General features: G+C 52.2%; 3 protein-coding genes across 3 annotated transcripts; all 3 read left to right on the top strand.

The window, feature by feature from the left end:
* Positions 1-3,488: 3,488 nt before the first annotated feature.
* Triagg1_2864 (uncharacterized protein) lies at positions 3,489-4,510 on the top strand (the record flags this gene model as incomplete). The annotated part of the gene is made up of 2 exons (XM_062897092.1): positions 3,489-3,720; positions 3,780-4,510. 2 exons carry the CDS (start codon positions 3,489-3,491, stop codon positions 4,508-4,510), a joined length of 963 nt encoding a protein of 320 aa, XP_062757931.1.
* Positions 4,511-6,926: 2,416 nt separating this feature from the next.
* Positions 6,927-8,066, top strand: Triagg1_2863 (uncharacterized protein; the record flags this gene model as incomplete). Its single annotated transcript, XM_062897091.1, has 3 exons — positions 6,927-7,129; positions 7,194-7,926; positions 7,983-8,066. 3 exons carry the CDS (start codon positions 6,927-6,929, stop codon positions 8,064-8,066), a joined length of 1,020 nt encoding a protein of 339 aa, XP_062757930.1.
* A 2,820-nt stretch (positions 8,067-10,886) lies between these two features.
* Triagg1_2862 (uncharacterized protein) lies at positions 10,887-13,642 on the top strand (the record flags this gene model as incomplete). Its single annotated transcript, XM_062897090.1, has 2 exons — positions 10,887-11,618; positions 11,696-13,642. 2 exons carry the CDS (start codon positions 10,887-10,889, stop codon positions 13,640-13,642), a joined length of 2,679 nt encoding a protein of 892 aa, XP_062757929.1.
* Between the last annotated feature and the right edge of the window lie 1,115 nt (positions 13,643-14,757).

Raw genomic sequence — 14,757 nt, 5'->3', positions numbered from 1 at the left:
AATCTTTGTTGCCCATGTCTTGGCAGATGGGTCGCCATTGATCTCAGATCCTAGGCCGCATGTGACAAGAGGGGACGGTTGCAGGGTACATCGATCTGACGGCGCAGATTATGGAAAGCAGAAAATGCTTTCCCTGTGGATGATGACGAGGCTCATCATTGTCAAGGATGTTGTCAATACTGCTGCGTACTGTGAAAACGGCGTTTGCCGTGAAACAGTTCCGTTGTCCTGGAGCATTGGGTTTGCCCCTGACAGGACCCTGTTCATCCCAAGGTACGTGTACGAGTACGTGTACCTGCGCACTGTTAATATTCGTTCAATGTACTCGTAAAGGGAAGAACCCAGGATCATCAGGTCAGATTAATCAATATGACATCAGCCTTCGACCAACTATTGATCAAAAAGTCCTGCCATCGGAGAGTTGTGCGACTATAAGTAATCACGTTTATTTTAATCATATCCTGTGTGTGCCTATGGGCAAGAAGGTTATAACTTAATTGAGTGCTTCCCCCCGGTCTCCTCTTCACGTTCCTCGTCTGGTACTTAAAGTCCAAACCCTAGAGGAGCGGATGCCACAAATGGCATTCCGTGCAGAAGGTAGCGAGCAATTGAGCCTTTTACCAGTGTGCAGATGTCTCTTATCAGCTGGACAAGGCGAGGTTCACCCTCGGATGGGTCCGTTGAGTCATGGAACAAAGGGCGGAAGCAATCCAGGCTTCTAGAAGCAAATGAGCTACGGAGCCACGACAATAATAAGCTGCCGCCATCTTGCATTGAGGGGCTGGCAACGATCTTGGCAAAAACGAGTGCCGGTGAGCATCCACCTGCCTGTCTGAGGGCACAAAGAGGCTGCGAGCTGCCTTTTTCTCAAAAATAAGTTGCAAAACCCCCGAAGCGTGACGGGGCACACGATGCATGTAACTCGTACGAATATCTCCGCCATACTCTACTCTAAACTCGGGGAGTCAGCCGTCCTCGTACAACGACTTGCACACCGCCCCTCCTAAATTTCGGCGAGTACCCGAAAGGCTCTGGTGATGAAATGAGGGCTCGGACGGGGATGCTGTTCCGCACGCCGCCCAGTAAAATGAAAGGCGAGGAAATGAAAACACTTTTGCGCGTTTGCTGTGACGGCGCATGCATGACTGGCTTGCGCGCGCCGGCGAATCGCGGCGCGAGCTGGGCAGCGCTTGAGATGCACCTCGGCGTTCTGGGCTAAACACTAACGAGGGGCGTTCGATAGCCTGGGAATCGGGCATTTCCTATTTTAGCACAATGGATCAACCGGACGCGACGTGAATCCAGGCACAGGCACAGGAACAGGCACAACGGCTGACAGCGGCGAATCACTCGCTGTGACTTGCGGGGGGCAGATGGAACTGGCTAAAATGGCCCCGGAGAAGCCACTGATGCATTGATCCTTAGTCGCACGAGCTTTGCTGCTTTGAAAGCGTAAAAGAGGGCGCCATAACAGCTTAGTTGTAAGCATAGCCATGGATGGAGGTAGAGCTCACAGGGATCCCGCTGCGACATGCACGCCACAGGAGCCGCAAATTGAGTGCCAGCGCTTACTGTATTGTACTGGCCATGAGCTTCCATGATGAATGAAGGAGAAGGGCAGAGAAGCTTGGACTCGTTTGTGTTTGCTGGCTGCATTCACGCAGTCACACCAGACTTTAATTACCAGCCGCTCCGACGACTGGGATGGCGGGAATCCGCCTCGCGAATCACTTTAGTCTGGACGCCACGGCGGTCTGAGACTCTTTAGCTGAGAGAAGCCGAGAAGCTGAGCGAAGCTGAAGGAGAGCTGAGGAAAGAGAGGAGTGTGAATGAGGCTGGCCTTTTCACGCTTGGCAGGACGATCAGTACCTTAAACCAAGGGGAATAGAATTTGGTGAGAATACTAGCAGTAGTAGCAGCTCGGGGGGCTGGAGTTGGTAGCATCGCACACGGCAGGGTCATTCTTTCATCATCGATGAGGGCAAATTCCTGGCTGTGATTGCGCGATATTCGATAACGGGCCGGTTCTAGCTGCGGTTGGATGGATAGCAACGGGATTTTTTTCTTCTTCCCTTCTTCTTTTCCGTCAATGCGTCAACGGGTAGCCAAGGCAGCAAGCCTAGCCACATGGATGAATGACTGTGGTCGGACAGTCTCAGTCTCATGGCAACGCACGCCATTTCATCAAGGATTTCACCTCAACCAACGACCAACAACAAAAGAGCGAGCGGCACAAGCTTCCATGAGCAAAGAACCTTGAACCTTTGCAGCACCCACCGCACACACAAGTATCGGTACAGCACTCGTAGCACCTACAGCACAGCACAGCAGCCAACGTGACGTTGGACGGCGAATGGAGCCCGTGCCCGTCTCGTGGCCTGGCCTGGCGATACGGAGTAATCAATATCCTCAACTCCATCTTTGCCAGACCGAACAGCCCCAAGTTACGAGCCGTGAAATAACCTGGCTCAGCCCTGTCTGCACCTCATCAACTAGCAGCCAATCAGCAGCGCCCGCCGGCAGCGTAATTTGCTTTTTTGCCCCTGACGGCCGGCGCCCCGCTTTTGCCGGCCAGGTTGCAGATACGTGGTTCGTCAACTTTTTGCTGCAGGAACAGCGACAGCGACAGGAACAGGAAATGCATAACCTTGAAAAGTACCCGTCCCAAGCTAGAGCGGCTAGCTTCAGCGACTTGAAGCAGTGCCCCCTTGGCCCTGGTCGTGACTGGATGTACCTGTACCCTGCAAGTACTTATGTACTGTACTTAGGTTAGTAGCTCTACTTGTACGCCAATGGTCTCGTCGGGAGGCAATCTCACGATGGCTGCACGCTGGCGGCCCATCAATCACTACAACAGTCTCTGCAACTATACGGTATTGCTGCCTACCTGTACAGCTGTAGGTATAGTAGATTCTCAGCTTCAACGGACAGAGCGTATCATACCGTATTCATGGCTTCAACAGCAGCGGTAATCTCCTTCGTGGTTACATGTGCCATGCATGAGCCATCGTCTGCTTGTAGGGGCTCGGCCAGTCCACGCCAAAAACCCACATCCACTCGCGCACAGCTCGCCTAACCGCGCTATTGCGTCCGCTGGGATCAGTGGCTACTGTACCTTACGAGTCCAAGGGTCCCATCGGCGCCTGTCTGTACGTGTACCTGTACTTGTCAGTGTTTGGTGTGCCGGGCGTCTGGCTCAGAAGCTGACCGGGGGGTGGCCTATTCTCTACCCGCCTAGACCCTCATGAAACGCTCATGTGCTCGTGCTTATTATCTCACCCTCTCCCCCATTCCATCCACCGGTTTCTGTTCTTGTTTCTCCTTCACCCACACTTCAGGCTCAGCCGCATAACGCTCCTTTCAGCTTTTTGCATACCAGTCATTCATTTGTCTTTACGACAACCACACTCTTTTTTCTTTTGAACCATTTTCATTCATTCTTGCCTTCGAACCCAAGTAACTTTTTCGTTCAACTTCACTTCGTCAAGATGCGTTTCACTCTGACTGTCCCTGCTTTCCTGGCTCTGGTCTCCGCGGCCTTTGCTCAGACTGCCGACTTCGACCCCATCACCGTGCCTACTTCCAACGAGGAGATCACTTCTGGTGCTCCCTTCACCGTTGAGTGGACTGTTCCCGCCAAGTATGCCGCCGACACCATCACCATCGAGCTGATCGGTGGCCCTACCCAGGCCACCCAGCAGGTCCTCGCAACGATTGCCAGTAAGTTGATGCTCTCCAGAGCCCAGGTGCTCTACTCGGTTGCTAACATGGCAAACTAGCCGGTGTCAAGAACAGCGCCAAGACCTTTGTCTGGAACGTTGATGCCACTCTGGGCAGCCAGGCTTTCTACGGCCTCATCTTCCGCTCCGAGAGCAACCCCGACATCTTCCAGTACTCCAACCCCTTCCACATCAAGACTGGAACCGTCAAGGCTAGCTCTACCACTCCTGCTGGACCTGCCCACACCTCCTCTGGCAGCTACGGAAACCTCCCTCCTGCCCAGAGCTCCGGCAGCTACGGAAACCTTCCCCCTGCCCAGAGCTCCGGCAGCTATGGAAACCTCCCTCCTGCGGACACCACCACTGTCACCACCTCCACTGGTGTCAAGACCGTTACTCTGGCCACTCAGTCCACCACCGAGGCTCCCGTCTACACTCCTCCTGTCTACACTCCTCCCGTCTACACTCCTCCGGCCGTCACTGATGTCACCGTCATCCTGAACGCTACCACCACTGTTCCTTGCCGCAACTCCACCATTGCTCCTCCCACCCTGAGCGCTCCCACCACTCTGCAGAGCGCCACTCGTCTGCCTCCTCCTCCTCCCAGCTCTCCCATCTACGTTCCTCCCGGTGTTCAGACCACCTCTACCTGGGTTGCTCCCTCTGCTCCTTCGGCCTCCAACCCCTCTGTCACCGCTCCCCCCACCATCCCTACCAACGGTGGTGCCCGCGTTGGCGGCAGCGCCCTGGCTCTGGTTGCCTCCCTGGTTGCTGCTTACTTCGCTCTGTAAGCGAGAGATGCGAGAGATGTATGGAGATTTCGGTTTTTAATCGGCTTGTGGGTTTGACGCCAATTTCGTCTACGGGAGCCTACAGCTCTGGTTTTTTACAGTTGATTGCACATATTTTTTTACTTGGAAAAGGGGAAGAAGATTGGTTCTGGTCCGAATCTATCTAGATACACTTGCGGTACGATGTCTGTTTTTTCACGGAACCATGTCGTTTTCGATGTAGGATATTTAGCGCCTGCGTGTTAATAGATTGGTTCTTTCTTAATTGATAATGAGTTTACGAGTTGGATCTGCGTCTACTGCGACTTGTGAAGTTACGAGCCCATGTAGAGTAGGACTCTTGTGTCTGTGAATGGAAGGTAGAGAGATGGCAAACGCTCATCGCAATTCTCTCGGAGCCAATGGTGGACCTTGGTCACCGAGGCTGCCATACTCGTACTGGTACGAACAAAGTAAGCGACGATCCCTCTCCTCTCCCCGGTGATGAGACATGGGGAGCGGTTGAGCGGCTATACTAGAACATGGGGCCCGTCTGCTTTGGCGATGAACGACTCAACGGGGCAATTGATCTGCAGTCGGAGACAATGACGCATGATGAAGAGACATTTTTGCCCTTGCTTGTAGAGCAAGATCCATCATAGTGTCTCAGAATCGCGACGAGATCCAACACCCATCCCTTGCTGTCTACTTCCATTATCATCTTGCTGATAGGTACCTAATAATACACCACGGCATGAGTAAGCATGTATCGGATTCGGTCGTAGAAACAGATGCAAGGGCGGTGCAAAAAAACCTGGGCCAAAAGGGGTTGTATGTGTATGTGTGGTTTTTTCCCCTAACCGACCTGCCTCAGTCGGTTTAACGCAGGACGCATTGCATTGCTGCGTTAAAATGGCAGCGTCGCAGTAGCTTAGGGGTTGAGTTAGGTACTAAGGTAGTGTGAGCCTATTTTTGGGTTGGGCAGTACATGTGTCAGCTTCATTTTTTTTTCCATCTTTTTCTTTTTCTTTGATGTTTCTTTTTTTATGTGTGGCTGGTTCTAGGGTGGGATTGTGGCTGAATAGCTGAATACACGTATGATGAGCTACAGTTGCGTGTGGATATATTCGTGCCGAAGGGCACTGTATGTGTTGGGCTGAGCATTGGTTGAACGGAAGAATCGATGTCTGCTTCATCTTGGACTACTGGTTTATGTACGGAGAGACGAGCCACCTCAATTTGGTTATCCATCATGGAATCCAAATTACTTACAGGGAGCTAGCAGAACCTTATAGATAGCCGCTGGTAAACAATTATAGCAGATGATACAAAAAGATAGCGACGGTAGCAGGTAAAGTATGGTAAAAATAGGCATCAAGGTAGATGTTGGACGGGGGTTGAGAGAGTAGCACATTCAATATACCGTACATATACTTGCTGTGCATCTCAATGTCGAGCTCTTGATATTGTTGTCGCCGGGATACTGAGATAGTCAGTTCATTTGCTATATGTCATATACTCTATACATTACCAGGCTTTTATGGTGTAGAAATTACATCAATTACCGAATGGTACTATTTGGAACACAGCATAGAGAGATGTCTTACTTGCAGATGGCAAGACAATGGAGTCGTTGAGGGACTGAGATGCTCCAAGATGCCCCGCGTGTTCGCCCTCATCTTCAGCTCCATCCCCACACAATATGTACGTTGGAATGCTGAGTAGCATTTTGATGGCCTCATTGCCTGTTCCGGACGCCTCACTTCAGCTGCCCACATGTCGTACTGTCTAATAACGCTCACGCAGAGATGAGGTTGCTTTGACTCATTCATATAGCTTTCACAAGACACTCAAAATCTCCACTAGTCAACAACAACTTTAACCAACTATATCAACACGGCGGTTAAGCATAGCCTGGAAGTCATTTATAATAGAAAGGTACCTACTAATGTATCTATCTCAACACAGCTGAAATGCTTATTCGGCATTCCAATCACTGGTGCTTGGAGCTAAGCCATAGCCGGTAAGAGGGGCAGTGAGCGCCGGTTGACGGAGCAGAGGGGCCTCGATTTTTTTTTTCTCGCTCTCACATGCTGCGAGACACAATGACAGCTTCAGCTCAATCATTTCCCTCAGAGTTGTCCCTGATCCTAGGCACCTCTTGTCGTCCGTCTTGATTGAAGCATTCACCAAAGATCCATTGTTTGTAAGGCCACCATTTTTTGTTCCTCCTTTTGTGTATAAAGCAAATTGCGCTGATGTCATAAAGGATCGCATTCTATCCGCTCCGGCTTTGGTGGGGTCAAGAGTCACACTCGTCATTCTCATTTTCTTCTTCTTCTTCTTTGCATCTAGAGGTGAGCATTTCTTTGAAGGAGTGTGAACAACCTCCGCTAATACAGCAATTGGATTGCTTTCCCTCTGCAGTCGCGCCGCCATGTCCTCTCAAGCCGCCCCAAAGACCTGCAAGGTCATCACGGCCGAAACAATCGCAAAGAAGCTGCTGCTCGAGGTCAAGGAAACCCTTGCCAAGATCCAGGAGACCGGTAGCAGTGCCCCGACCCTGGTAGCATTCCTTGCAAACGAGGACCCTGCCGCCATCAAATATGCCGAGTGGTCCAAGAAGACTTGCGAGGAAAAGTGAGAAAAACACTGCCCATGGTTGCAATCTCTACGGCAAAAAGGTACTAACTGCCTCTTCAAGTGGGTTCAACTTTGAGCTGCGCATCGTCGACAAGGATCTTCTCGAAGAGGACATTATGAAGGCCAACGAAGATGATGCCGTCGACGGAATCATTGTCTACTACCCAATCTTCCCCAAGAACCCCACCCACGACAAGTACGTCCAGGAGACGGTGGACCTTTCCAAGGATGTCGAGGGATTGCGCCACAGCTACCTGCACAACATGTACCACAACATTCGCTTCTTGGACGCTCCCGAGAACAAGAAGAAGTCCATTCTGCCCTGCACGCCGCTGGCCGTGGTCAAGATTCTCGAGCACCTCCAGATCTACAACCCCATCCTCGCTTACGGCAACCGCCTGTTTGGCAAGACCATTACCGTCATAAACCGATCCGAGGTGAATGGCCGCCCTCTTGCGGCTCTGCTGGCCAACGACGGTGCCACAGTCTATTCCGTAGACATCACTGGTGTTCAGCTCTTCACTCGAGGCCAGGGAATCAAGAAGCCTCGCCATCAGGTAGAGGAGAAGGAGGGCTGGGGTCTGGAGCAGTGCCTGCCATTGAGCGACGTCATCATTGGAGGAGTGCCGGCCGAGTCATACAAGGTGCCGACAGAGCTCATCAGGGACGGTGCTGTGTGCATCAACTTTTCCTCATTCAAGAACTTTGATGGAGACGCCGTCAAGGACAAGGCGTCCATCTACGTGCCATCCGTCGGAAAGGTCACAATTGCCATTTTGCTGAGAAATCTTGTGGTGAGTGTATTTTTTCTTTACCTTTGGAGCTGAATCTTGATAAGCTAATTGAGCAGCGTCTGGTTGCGAACCGTCCCGCCAAGGAGACGTTGGATAAGAGCACCATCCAGGCCCGAACCGAAGCCTTTGCCGACGACTGATTAGATTCAAAGGATCTAAGACAATAGTCCTTACAGAGACAACCTTTTCTTTCTCCCTTTCTTAAAAAAAAAAGACTAAAATAACGGCATTTTACTGGGTGGGCCATGCAGGGGGTCTTCACTTTTGATTTTGAGCTCCGGGGGCAGGAAAATAAAAATAAACAGGACGAAACGGCTGGTCGATCTCGGCCCGCAGCGGACGCAAGCAAGGCACGTTTGATTACCTACAGTAGATGGATTGTGAAAAAGTTTCGAGGGGCAGCTAAAGCGAGAAGACGAAAAAATCTCATAGAAGAGTTACGGCATCTTGTACCACTCTGTAGAAGCAGAATAGTTGGGCCAAGCGTTCTCCAGCACGGCGCGTACAAGTACCTGCGCAACCGATCCGGTGCATTTGGCTCCGTGTTACGCGGCCGAATGATTTGATGCCATCCGAGCCGCGGAGTTCGAGTATCTGTATCTGTACAAGATTTGGCGGAGCATACTTGTAGACACATACAGCACGGAGCCTTGAAGTTGGCCTCGCGAAGAGCATTAAGCCAAGCACTTGGGAGGGTGGAGCTGGACAATGACGCGGCTCTGCAAACGAGAATGGCAAAATGAAACGTCTGGATGCAAAGATCGTCCACGGGTAAATAGGTTGAAGGCAAGAATTGACTAAATTGAAATTACATGAAGTGTGCTTGTGAGAGGCGTCGAAAAAGGTGGCATGATCTGCCGTGTTTTGTTTTCTTCTTCTGCAGCTATAATCTTTCTCTTGCCTTAACCGTCATTGTTCCTTGTTTTAGGCGCATTAGCTCGCTGCTTACACTCTACCTTGTACCCTCGCACAGCTGAATATATGAGGTCCGACTGGCATATACGAGTACAGGTACTAGCAGTAACAACCAAGGTACATGTACTCCGTAATCAGCACGGCCTGGATACGACCCTTTTTGACGGGATATTAGACCAGGCCAACGGCGCATCCAATCAATCGACCGAGTCCCTGTCAGGACTAGAACAGGTACCAGGCAGGTGGAGCTTCAGGTACCGCGCCCCCAGAAACGGCTTAGTAAAGGACACCGCGGCTTTTGGGGGGAAAGGAAAGAAAGAAAAAAAAAACGAAACGAAACGAAACGGAAACGGGGAGAGATTACGAGCATCGGGGTAAGATTATGCAGCCCTCCACCGCATTGACTGAGAGTAAGACTACCGGTACTTGATTTTGTTTCGTTTTGATATACGAGGAGGTAAGATGCTCGAAACAAGCAGAGCAGGTGCGACGCTGATTCGTTTCAATACCTGGAAGGTCACTCTGTCGCACACGGGCATGTATCTTCCTTGTACTGAGGCAGGACTCGTGGTAGTTGAAGCATCGTATTCTCCATAGAGCCTTTTGCGCTATACGGTAGTACTGCTCGCACAGTTAGTATGGAGCCCTTTTCCCGATTCTCTACACGTATTTCGGATATTGCGAATGGGAGCGACAAGAAATGGAGTGCGGTGACTGTTGGTGGCGGCAACCCGTGCGGTCGGTCGGTGGCCTAGCAAATGTCGTGATATGGGGATCTTTTATATTAACCGGCCGCCTGCATCCAATATCACGCGCATGCATGCAGGCGTGCGTGCGGCAGGCCATTGTTGCCGTACAGTAGTACTGGGTAGCATCGTATTCGTGGGTGACGAACCGTTGCATCCGTCACCGTCGAGTGTCCAAGGTCGAGGCCAATGGACGGAGGAGTGCCTTGTAGGATCGAATGGCATCCATCCATGAGTATCCGTCCGTACCTTACATGTACCTCGGTGCTCAGGTTGTAACCCTCGGCGTCTCGTAACGTGATGCGCTGCTGCAGCGGAACAAAAGAAAAGAAAAGAAAAGCACAGGTAAACTAATCGTATACTAATAACTAACAAGGCAACTAACTCCCTATCGTATGCGCATCATCGCTCATCCATATCCTTGCCATGAACAACAATCAATTTCCATCTGACGCATAAAGGACGCTCCATTGCTTTGCACTGGCCTCTCCTTAGTCAGGCGCCCGGCGCCCTGATTGGGGCTTCTGCGCTGTGCCTGGAGGCTGCGATTCGCTGGGCCCTCTAGCTGTCTTTGTCCCGGTCCGCCGCACTAATCGCCCTAGAAGAGGCCCTTTTGGATCATTTCTCAGGGCCCCTGTCCCACCAATCTCCCTCCCTCTTTCGATTTGCGCAAAGTACCTGGAGGTACCTGGAGGGCGGCCCGGGCCACGAGACCGCAGGCCAAGGCGCAATTTTTGGCGGGCGATGGATGGCTCCAGCTTCTCTTTTTTCGCGACGGCCTCAACTCTCTTTGTCAATACTTGCTTTCCCTTGTTCTTCCATTTGCTGCAACGGCGGCCTGAGCGTGCTCTGCTCGTCTGGCGTTGCTTAAACCGCAGACTCGACCTTGGCCTCGATCTCGACTCTTTTCCCCAGCTCTGAAGCCTTTCCCCGAGTCCTTTCGCCCGATCCACTGTCGCTCCTTTCTTGTCCCGTGGCGCGCCCGATCGATCTCTCGGAGTTTTTGAATATTCTCTCCCTTTTCTTTCTTTTTGCAGAACTTACCTTCGTTGTTCAAGGCACAGCAGCCCGCCAAGCCCTTAGCCACCGTCGTACAGCTCTTTTTCCGTTACCGCTACTCTGGATTCTGCTTTGTTGGGCGCTTGGGCCGTAGTGTTGCCTCATCTGAATCAGTCTCTGCCCCCCAGGCTCGGAAGAATAAAGAGGACGAGGGGACCAGGCCAGACGACGAAACTCAAACAGCGCAACACCAACACTCGACTTGGAGTACAGCCACAGCTAAGCTGAGCCGCCGTGACGATGCAGTCTATTGCCACGAATCGCTATGACAACCGACAGGATGCTCGCGGCGCGGCGGTTCCCTATCCCCAGCCTGCGTCTCCCACCTTGACCAACCCGGACATGATCCTGCCCGACTACGATGGCCCCGACTTGTATCACAGCCAGCCCAACGCGGGCCCGTCGCTGTGGAATAGCGGCCACCATATCGAGGACGGATTCCAGTTCACGCAGGAGTTCTACGCCAACCCCGACCCCATGTCGACGCCAATCATCTACGGCAATGGCACCATGCTTTCAGACATTGGAGAGGTCACCGAGGTGGAGAGCGTCGTTGGTCCGATACCGTCTCGCAATGCGTCCAAGCGCTCAAACCACAGTTCGGGCGACGAAGGCCCGTTTCGAGCCTCGCTGGCCGGAGGAAAGAAGTTCATCCAGCAGCGGCTTCAGCAGCAGCGCCAACAGCAGGGCAAGGATCGCGAGCGGAGGATGTCGACCGAATCAACCAGCACAATCGGAGCGCACGACGGCGGTGTCTTTGTCGACTTTGACGACTCCGCCAGCCAGGGAGGCGATAGCATCTTCCAGGGCGATGATGAGGAAAGCGTCGCATCTGCGTACGTGGAGGGGACGCCCGTCTCGCAGCACTTGCGCGCCTACGATCATTTGTCTGCCAGGAGACTGAGTGACGATGGGGCTGCCCTCAGCAAGCGGGCCGAGCAGATTCTGGCCAATGCTAAAATGAGATTAACTGTAAGCTCAGCATGCGGAGCGATGCTTTTCTTTATGAGAGAGTCGGAACTGATGATAGTTTTCTTCCCCCCTTTTAGCACATGGAGGACAACCTTACCCGAGCAAGAACATTGAGCTATTCATCTGTGTCGGACGGCTCAACGCCATCACCCACCACGACACGAGCTCCCACGTCCCTTCGCAGGCCCGGTATAACGCCATCTCCGACGAACCCCCCCAAGGGCACAAATGAGAATGGAACTGCTTTCGGAGCGACTTATGGAGCACAAAAGACTTCACTCCACCCTCAACGTTCTGCCAGCGCTCTCGGTTCTGCGGGAGGTTATCGGCGGCCCCTGCCTACATCTAGAAGTATGGACGGCCTAGGGAGCGCGTCAGCCCAAGGTGCTCAGCCGCACTTCCATTACTATCAACTAGACAGCGCTTTGGAGAATCTAGGCGAGGGTGGAAATGCTGCTGGCATGAACGGGAAGCAAAACGGTTCGCGGACGACCACCTTGGCGAGTCCTACGATGGGGGGCTTTTCCGAGTTGGGATTGACTCGTTCGGCCTCGGCATCGCAAATGCGTGATCTTCAGGATCAACTCAAGGGCTTGAAAGGAAAGATATCCACTCTGAAGGAGCAGGCACGAGCAGATAGCATGAGGCGCCGCAGTCTTCAGAGCCTTCGCATGCCGAGCCCCTTTACCAATGCTACTTTGGAGCCGGGTTTTGCGGACCAGGGTGGTGACCACAGCAGCAGCAGTGACGAGAAGCTCTCGGAAGTGGAATACGCCTATGGGCACACTGGTAATGGCGATAACGACTATGAACGAAAACAAGCCGAGCATGTGGCTTCACCCATTGAAGAAGAAGAAGAGGAGGAGGAAGAGGAAGAAGAGGTGATGGAGCAAGAGCAGGAATCAGAGGAAGAGCAGGAGAGCGGAGAAGGAGAAGGAGAGGAAGGGGGAGCTGGGGTACATTATGAGTATCCTCAAACTCCCGAGCCCCAGGACAACTATGAAGAAAATTACGAAGAAGGCGAAACGCCCAAAGGTCGAGCACTGGCGAGTCCGTTGGAAATGAGCCAGCAGGAGGTAGCCAATGGCAGCCGGAGCTCTTCGCCAGCCGAGAGCGTTGCCACCGAGTACACGGAAGCCGAATCGAGCCCCGAGGCCGTCCGAGATGGCTATTCCAGCGAAAGCGAAGAGTCGCTCTATCACGAATCTTTCCAGCAGCCCATCTCGCACGAAGATCGTGAGGATGCCTTTGATTACGAACACTTCTTTCTGCACTCTGCCATGGGAACTATGGGAGAACGGCGACTACGCTCTGAAAGCGTGAGCTCGACGGGCTCGGTGGAAACGGCTCGTGGACCAACACTGTCGCATAAGCGAAGCAACAGTGCAGATTCGACAGCGTCTATCGACACGTTTGCGACGGCCGCAGAGGATCCCGCCAGCCGTAGTTCAACAGCCCAATCCGGCTTCAGGGTCTATACTGCGGCCGATTTGTTTCAGGATGCCCGAGAGAGACACGCGAGATCGTTCAGAGACTCTTCGACCGACAGCAGCGGAACTGTTTCCAGCCAAGGGGTGCACCAACGAAGCAGCACCATGACGATGGCTCGGCCAGTCAGCCACAACTCGATCAAGACTATGCACCGGCCGTCATACTCGTCCTTTGAATCAGTGGGAACGAACAGGAGCTTTCCGCTCGTCAACAAGGCCAAGCTAAACGGCGGCATCTTGACACCTAGCGGCTCTCCCGACCAGCCACTGAAGCGGATCAGAGACTCGCTGTTGACCGATGCTTCGAGCATCTACTCTCAAGCCAGCAGCAACAGCCGAGGCGGACAATCACCCGCGCTCCAAGTCTTGTCCAAGGATGTCCAGATGACGGTGGAACGACTGGTGGCGAGTCTCGGCAAGTGTGTGTTGGCATTGGGTGAAGCAGATGGAGCTCATCCCGGCGGTCATGAGTTGTACAAACGGAGGATCGAAGCAGCCCTGCGAGTTCTCGAGGGAGAAGTTGAGCTTCCTTGAACTCGAACCGCGAGGTGAATTTCTCGACCTGCAGGAATATTTGTGGAGGGATTTTGGAGTACACGTTTGCTCGGGGCACATGTAAGGAGCGGAGAAGAGTACTGCATTTTACTGGAGATGGAAGACGTCAAGATGGGGAGTGGAGTGGACAAACTATGATTTTAATGCCGTCCGATGCCTTCTCTCGGCACGGGTAGCCTACACTTTCGATACCCTTTTCCTTTCCCCCCCCCCCCTTTTTTCCTTGTTTGTCTTATTACTTATTAATTTTTTCTTTCTTCCTTTTCAGCACTTTGCAAGACTTTGTCTGTCGAGCGTTTCTGCTTTGGGGGCATTGCTTGCTGAGACGAATTGCGATGATGACACGACGGCGGGAGGAACTTTGTCTTTTGGCGACCACCTGGGCTAGCATATAGAAAAGAATAAAAATTGAATACGTCATGCAATTTTGATTCGAAACGATTGCGTGATGATGTGAAAATTATGGATGGAGATGTTAGAAGTGAAAAGCAAGAGTATAATGATACTGCAAATAAGTACTAATGTATGTACATAGATACCACGGTGCAGTGAAGTCATCTCAAGCTGGCTGAGCGTCAATAACGGTTTAGCGCCGAGGCAGCATCACATGCAAACGGGGCACGCAAACTTTAGCAGCTACCTACTACCTAGTAGTATTTTCCCACGAGGTTTTTAGTGAGAAGCGGGCCAAACAAAAAAAAAGAACCCACGGGAACAGAAAAAAGAGCGGGGGTGACGAAGGTCTCGAACCAAATCAGGAGAGAGGGTTTTTAACGATACATGATATTAAACCGAACCGTATTTTCTCTCTCTCTCTCTCTAAACCAGACAGAGGAAAGCGCTCGAACGGAACGATTTTGAACCAGTGTGTGTGTACGGGAATAAAAGATCCGAACTTGACCCGGGCCTAAAACGCCTGACAAAGGAAACGAGAAGTTGTGACAGTGAAAGAACGTCGTCTGCGGCACGGTATCTTATCGCGGGATTCCCGTTCAGCGTTGAGAGAAAGTCTTGTTTTGCTTTTGTCTATATCTGCTAGCAAAGCACGACGGCGGACGGACAGCGGTATACCTACCTGCGTACATTGACGAGAG

Source organism: Trichoderma aggressivum (assembly GCF_033847375.1).
Source record: "Trichoderma aggressivum f. europaeum strain CBS 100526 chromosome Unknown scaffold_008, whole genome shotgun sequence".
NCBI lineage: Eukaryota > Fungi > Ascomycota > Sordariomycetes > Hypocreales > Hypocreaceae > Trichoderma > Trichoderma aggressivum.
Note: the sequence above shows the minus strand (reverse complement) of the source record. Positions and strands in the feature narration are given on the sequence as shown.